Here is an 8,079-nt window from a genome sequence, read left to right as displayed (position 1 = left end):
TGAGATCAAAGGACGTTACAAGCAGTGAACAAACTGGGACTATTTTACAATTATCGTACTTGTCAGCCTTTGGAATTTTTAAAAATTTCTCCCTCCAAGTCTGAGGAAATGACGGCTGATACCCAGCCGACACCGCCACCACAGCCTACGAGTAAGTATGTTATATCTTACAGGGACGTTTTTCGTATTCTCGTGTGTGAGCATCATTCAATCTATTATTGTCAAATCTACTTTTCAACCTAATGAGCGACAAGAGCACAGAGAACCTGTACGATTAGACAATGCACTATTTAAAAAAAAAAAATATCACTCCGATTCTGTCCGAGTTTTTATAATATGAGTGTGATACCGTATAATAAGGAAATGTATTAATTTTATCATTGACTTGTGGCCTTTAATTCATAATTCCATACATTAGTCACTGTTGTAAATAATGATTCAACGTATATAACAAAGTAAAATATGTCATCAATTACATCTTGAAATTTATATAGTTGTACTGTTATTCTCATGTTGATATCAGTTACGAATACATGTATGGTTTCAAAGATGATATGATAAATGTAGCATTAGTATTGCATCTATCATAAACTTTATGTATTAGTAGATATAACACATACTACAGTCTCTATACGATTAATGCAACATGTCATATTTTAAATACAGGAAAACCCCATCTGATCACTTATGTACCACATAACTCTTATTTTCTCTCCTGGTGGTGCTTTTGATCTATATACGTAGGGCTTTGAAATTTTTTTTTTAAATTCAATCGAGGACGCTGTTTGTATACAAACTCGGTATCTATGACAACTTTATATTGCTAGTCTTAGTCTCTGTTAAAAATGGTATCATCTTTTATTATGTATAACATAGAGTATAACACTCAAAAGAACGCCAACAGCTAACAAGGTAGGGTATCTAATTTAAATATTACCTACGCGGATAGTGAAATTTGAGTAAAGTGCTTTGTGTGCATTGACTGTTGTTGACGCGATGACAACATGCACATAGGAAAAAAAAATGACATAGTTTACACTGGATTATGGTTCCCCTTTGTAGAATCTGAAGACAAACAGAGGGTTTCACCAAAATCACACAAGTTTCCAGTTGAGGGTTTCTTCTGACTTAATCCTAAAGACATCCCGCGTGGCTACGTTTGGACATGCTCGAATCAAACTATTTTCAATTATAATATCAATTGAAGGATGCGTCCAAACGAGTTGCAAGTTAAGAAAAGCCATGAATTATACACGCACATAATGTAACCCTTATGAAAGACTTCATTCGAATATATACAAGAACGTGCCCAGCTGTAGTCAAATCATTTGAATTAAATCGTCGATACTTATATGATGAACTCGACAGATAACTTTGCAATTAATTTCCCTAGTAATGCTCGATTTCCCTTATGTAACAAACATTATTTTGTAAATGAGAAAGCAATATTTTAATTGGAAATGGCATGAAGGTTTTCTCTAGCAGATGCATTTCAAACAGATTCTTGCCAACTAACATTTACCAGTTCAAAATAAGTACGTGTCTTATTCTCTTCGATTTATTTGACAAAAAACATTAATCGAAAAATTGCACGTTTATATATCTGCATGCATGTGACTGAGGTACAAGCGAGGGTAATCACCTATTGTCGCATGAAAATTAGTACGTTTGTTTACACGTTGGTACACATCGTGCAACCGATCCAAGAAAATAACTGCACCTTTTGTTTCCAGTTAAGACATCCCCTTTCCCTAATGATTTACTAAATAAAAATATTTCTAAACCAGCTGACACAGCTCTGGATCTCTGGATCCTTACCTTACACGGCCATTTTAGTCATGTCTCACACTGAAATTGTCACATATCGTTAATAACTTTCAATAACCGTCTGATCTATGTTACCGTAATTATGATTTAGACCTCTCTAAAACGTTAATTATAGTTATTTATTTGATAATTATCGTTGATCTTACATTCTCATTTCTCCTTTCGTTCTCAAACCTGATTTAAAAGCTAATTTCTTTTGTTCGAAATCGTACGTTGTTTACATTAAACTGAATTCACTTTGAGGTATTTGGGTAGAGTCTCTATGTTAAAAATAAGACGGTTATAATAATCGTTCCATTTGTAAGAATTGTGGAAAATAATGTTGTACGGATGCTTACCCAGCAAAGGAATGATATAAAGAAGGAAAAAAGTTAATGTGGGTCGGGGGATGCTGGGGGAATACGTGTGGGTCGGGGGATGCTGGGGGAATACGGATACAGCCAAAAGAAAGAGATAAAGTAAAATAACATGTTAAAATATAAAGGAAAGAAATGTATTGTCTATTAACTCTCGTTTCAGAGAAAAGGCGGTTGTCCTTATGTGTAGGTTGCGGGTCCCAGATTACGGATCAATTTATATTACGGGTAGCACCGGACTTGGAGTGGCATGCGTCGTGTCTAAAATGTGCGGACTGTAATCAGTTCCTGGACGAAACGTGCACCTGTTTCGTACGAGAAGGAAAAACATATTGTAAACGTGACTATACTAGGTAAGTCCACCTGTACTTTACTCTGTCGATTACACCAATGACTCAAGAATTGCATTTCAGTGATTGGTAACCGGATAAAAAAATGAAACATTTTTTCGCATTCAGTTTTACAGGAGTCCTGTGTGTTTAGCTCAGGTTTCCCTTTTTTAAAATGCGTTATAAACATCAAGGCATCGTAACAATTCCACTAAATGTATCGGTTTATTTCTGTTTTACTAGAAATAGAAATATATATTGCATCTTGAGAAATTCTGACCCCCGCTCCCCACTGGGCCTCCCACTGGCCCTGTCTCCCCCTTCCTTGGCAGTTGCGGGGGGTGGGTAGGGTGGTGTTGGGCAACTACTAAGTATGTATGTATGTATGTATGTATGTATGTATGTATGTATGTATGTATGTATATATGTATGTATTTATGTATGTATGTATGCACACACACACACACACACACACACACACACACACACACACACACATATATATATATATATATATATATATATATATATATATATATATATATATATATATATATATATATATATATATATATATATTTTACATGGTTGAAGACCGAATTTTTGAATTTTTGACATGAATACATCAAACAATTAAACGTACACTTTTCCCGAAAACATCGTTTCGTAGCATGTGTACACAACAAATAGGACTGACTTCTAGTATTAGGTTACCCTAGTAATCACATGTTGACAAAAGATCTGCACAAAATTGACCGAGCTGTTGAATAGCATCAAGAGGAAAGCAAGAGACGATCATTTTATGAACAAATGTAAATAAATGCAAATCGATAGTACGGTTAGATTAACTATATATTAGTGTTCAGAATTTTGGACACTGTTGAGATTATTGTTCTCCCCCCCCCCCCCCCCCGCCCCGCCATCGACAGCGCAAATGGGAAAGAAAACAAAACAATTAATTTTGAATATGACACGTGCTATCTGCTTTGATTTCTACCCACTTTCACAAAAGAAAATCTGTGATGAACTTGACTAATTTTAAGACAGTGTTTGCAAACAAACCCTAACTTTCACTCTGTCACACAAACCTTCATGTGAGAAAATTGAAAAGCAAGAGAATGGACTTTATTCAGAAATATTTATTTCTTTAATTTCCATGTATTCGACTGCCTGTTGATAATTGTGGTCTACTTTACTGGGAATAGCCATGACAAATTAAACTTAACATCGACGATACATCGCTTATATGTACGTACCATTTTTATTATATACTTTATCCTTTGAAATTACAATAATTATTGTATTTGATTGAATATTGGTATGGCATGCTAAACCTTTCTTGCGCAAATATCTACCCGATGTTGTTATTCAGCTTCAAGCTTATTGAAGTATGACGTCAAATCATACAATAGTGTTAACCATACACAAAAGTACTCGGATCTCGTACATCACACCCAAAAGTACTCGGATCTCGTACATCACACCCAAAAGTACTCGATCTCTCATATTGTACAACATACCCAGATGTACTCGGATCTCATGCAGTCTAACATTGCAAGACTTGCATACTTTTTATTTGAAGCAAAGTTTACTTTTTTATATTATTTCTGAATTTTGTCATTTATTTGTATTTTTGGCTTTTTCGTTAATGTATCCTAAATATGTCTGTTGAATGAAAGTATAGGAAACGGTAGGTACGGTTTATTAGTTTGCAAACAATATGAAACATGTAATTAGATGCAAGTCTAATTTAATGCTGACTGTCTAAGCATGTTCTAATTACATTTCAAAATGCTTTGATGTATGTACAACTTCAAAATTTCCCACCCACCCCCTTCACTGCCTCTGTCTCTCAGTTTCTCTATCTGTCTCTCTCTCTCATGCATGCAAAAGACAGAGATATGCAGACACCTTCCTACTTACCTACCTACCTACTTTCCTACCTATCTATTTATTTATCTCTCTCTCTCTCTCTCTCTCTCTCTCTCTCTCTCTCTCTCTCTCTCTCTCTCTCTATATATATATATATATATATATATATATATATATATATATATATATGTATGTATGTATGTATGTATATCTGTCCGTCTGTCTGTCTGTCTAGTGAAATGCATTGATATACATACATGAAAAGAGATCAGTATATGTACTTGTCGCAGAAAGAAATCAGTCTGAGAGGAATACACACACACACACACACACACACAGACATACAGGCATTAATTATTTTATTTGTGGTAAATGAGAAGAATAATAACGTAAATAATTGTTTGAAGAGACAAAAACGTTAGCTAAATATTTAGACGGATACCCTGGCTTTCATTATCATGGAAATTAATTTCTCCGTGTACATTTGCCTTCTATATTTATTTATTCCGTATTAATTAAGACGACAGAAGGGTCGGCTGGCGGGTGCTGCGGCAATACGGGTTTTATACAGGACAAAAAGATGTCACGAGTTAGCAATTTGTGGCACAATCTCTGCGCCCTATTATTAACTTTAATAGACTATTGTTGAAAGTTGCGGGCGATACATGCATTATGTATATGATTTCATACTCGATATAGCTCCTATTATTAATTCAGTATTTGTCAATTAACTTTCTAAATGGCAATGAATACATGAGAAAATTAAAATCTGATAGAATAAAGAGCTAGCAGCGGGGTATTTTGTGAGAAAACTTGTGCGACTGGAGAATATACATTTGAAGGAAAGGGAATAGTGTGTCCAATTGTGTCAAAATTTTGAATTCGTTAACTATTATTCATAGGCCGATACGATTAGAAAATGCAGACGGTATGAGACAATTTTGTTATAATTATGTGGAAAAATGAATGAAGCTTCAGTCGTGGGTGTCCTGGCGTAAATACCTTAAATAATCACCAGACATGCTGCGATCTGTGGAAAGGTACTACTTCGTAGTCGTACGATTTTAGAGCTGCATGTGTTGCAAAATTTTAAAAACATGTTTTATTAATTTCAATGGCAGAGATTTGTTATTCTGCATTGATTTTTTAAAAAAATCACAAAATAGTAGTAAATATACATCGGTAATAATATTATAAAGAAACATATAAACACGTGTTGTAAACCGGATTAAACTTATGGTTTGTTGAGAGAGAGAGAGAGAGAGAGAGAGAGAGAGAGAGAGAGAGAGAGAGAGAGAGAGAGGTGGGGGGAAGGGAGGGAGGGAGGGAGGGAGCGAGTTGTTCACGATCATTTATGATCAATCATTACTGCAATTTAAAATTACTTTTTTAATGTTTAAATATTGAAAATCAAAGGTATGTTAAAAAATTAGACTTCGATTTAAACGTTACTACCTTCACTTGGATTATGTAAAAATAATATTTTAACAGAAGTATCAGATATTGTATAAATCATTATAAATCATTCAAATGTATTGCTCAAAATAAAAATAAAATTAGTTGTTACGAAAACACATATTTGCTATATTTTTCTTTATCATAGTTTAACAAATCAATGAAATTTAGCTTTCCAAAACGTAGTTCAAGCAAAGTTTTAAAAATACATCTAATAGAACAAAAACTATGGTCAAAAGTGAGGAAAAAATGAACTAAGGAGATACATACAGGAAATAATTGAGTTAAAGAACCTCATACGCGAAAACATTGCTATTTAGTCCTGTGCTGAAATGTGGTCCAGAGTTTGTACAATAGTTTGGTATTACACGATGATGAGAAGGCGCAGGTGAGAAAGTTTAATGATACCCAAAGGTGGTATATTTACAATCTAGCTTTTTTCGAGGAATCAACTATTAATTAAATAGCCACAAATGTCCCGCCCCCGTCAGGGAGTTATTTTGGACAATAGTATATATATCAGATATGCAATTAATTAAATAGCCACAATTGTCTCGCCCCCGTCAGGTAGCTTTTTTGGGCAATAATATTTATCAAATATAGAATTAACTAAATAGTCACAATTGTCTCGCCCCCGAGTATATCAGATATACATTATTGTCCAAATAACTTCCTGACGGGGGCGAGACAATTGTGGCTATTTAATTAATTCTATATTTGATAAATATTACTGCCCAAAAAAGCTACCTGACGGGGGCGAGACAATTGTGGCTATTTAATTAATCGTTGATACATCGAAGACAACTAGATTGTAAACAAGCTTAGTTATTTTGTTTCAATAAAATGTCACAAAATTTCTTAGAGCTTACCTTCATTAGCCATTCCCAGTTCTTATTATACGCGTTTTGTTTTTATTTTTGTGTGCGAGGGATGTCTTTTTTCGTTGTTGAGCTTTCTGAATCAAAAAGCGAGGTGTGACTAAAAAAACACGTTTGGACCTTTTTTATTACTTTAATGACATCATGGGTATATTTCTGAAGAAACAAAATAAAGACCTATGCTTTTTTTTTAAAGTTGTGTATACGTTAATGAACTAAATCATATATTTGGTAAGTTAGTTTTACTTATTAATTGCAATCATCTTTTGCAGTCAATAGTATAACTGTAATCAAATCGATTTGTTCTGGTCCCATTTCTGAAATATCATTTCCTGGTATCGAACTTTCAATACCCAGGAACATGACACAATAAGCTCTTTTAAACACAGGATAATTCCTGTTATCGACTTGTCTGTGAAAAGAAGGGTTTCCTATAAGATTCGAAGGTGTATGTTTTAATTTAAACTGCTAAAATGTAATTAGGAGACCGTTTTCGCTCTGTTTTTAACGAACAGCAGTCCTAACATTTGTTTGTAGACATTACACGAGATAAATACCTCAAGGTTTTGTGTGATACAAATTTTGTTAATTTAAAAAATACAACTAAAACAAATGCTTTTGTTGTAGTTTAAATTATCGAGGTAAAAACACGACCTGTTGCTCCCCTACTGAAATGTCCAAATTTCTTTCTCTTCTTTCCAGATTATTTGGACAAAGGTGTGACAAGTGTGATATTGGATTCGGTAAAAACGATTTTGTGATGCGAGCAAAGAACAAAGTGTATCATATCGACTGTTTTCGGTGTGTGGCATGTAGTCGTCAGCTGATTCCAGGGGATGAATTCGCACTCAGAGAGGACGGATTATTCTGTAAAGCGGATAATGACGTCATGGATAGAGCGTCGAATAAAGATGATAACGACGTCAGTGACGTTACGAGTCCTGGGAACAACAACAACCACAATACTGAAAACAAAAATAAAGTTAACAATAATGTCAATAACAATAGCAGCAACAATAATAAAAATAATAATATCAATAATAACAATGATGACGAGAAAGGATTATCACCTACGGGTAAGTATTCAATAATTATTTTCTGACCTACTTGCTTATTTATTTACTTGCTTAACTATGACGGGATTCGAACCAGCATCATTTTTGGCTGCAATTCCGGCAAGTTAATTCACCGAATTAATGGATTTATTTACCTTTGTCTGTCACTTCTTTGATTCGTTTGGCCGCTCCGTCTCATAGGTTGAATTAGTCTTAAAACCTTGGTACATGGAGCAAAATATGTGGTCATTTTTTCAGATTACACTGGGCCAATTTTGGGAAATTCTACCCTGTAATGTCACCGTCT

General features: G+C 34.3%; 1 protein-coding gene across 3 annotated transcripts in view; it reads left to right on the top strand.

Annotated features, from left to right (window-relative positions):
- Positions 1-8,079, top strand: part of LOC149800938 (insulin gene enhancer protein ISL-1-like) — a 63,841-nt gene that overhangs the window by 29,876 nt on the left and 25,886 nt on the right. For 2 of the 3 annotated variants that reach the window (XM_089955003.1, XM_089955006.1), the window contains exons 2-3: positions 2,347-2,536; positions 7,420-7,793. In XM_089955003.1, the coding sequence (XP_089811129.1) occupies positions 2,347-2,536; positions 7,420-7,793 (564 nt within the window). Of the gene's footprint in view, positions 152-2,346; positions 2,537-7,419; positions 7,794-8,079 lie in introns of all 3 variants that reach the window. The other variant, XM_089955005.1, reaches the window with a different exon arrangement.

This window comes from Sinohyriopsis cumingii, chromosome 4, assembly GCF_028554795.1.
Source record: "Sinohyriopsis cumingii isolate HCF-2022 chromosome 4, ASM2855479v2, whole genome shotgun sequence".
NCBI classification, from domain to species: Eukaryota; Metazoa; Mollusca; class Bivalvia; order Unionida; family Unionidae; genus Sinohyriopsis; species Sinohyriopsis cumingii.
This window is presented reverse-complemented; position numbering and strand designations above follow the sequence as displayed.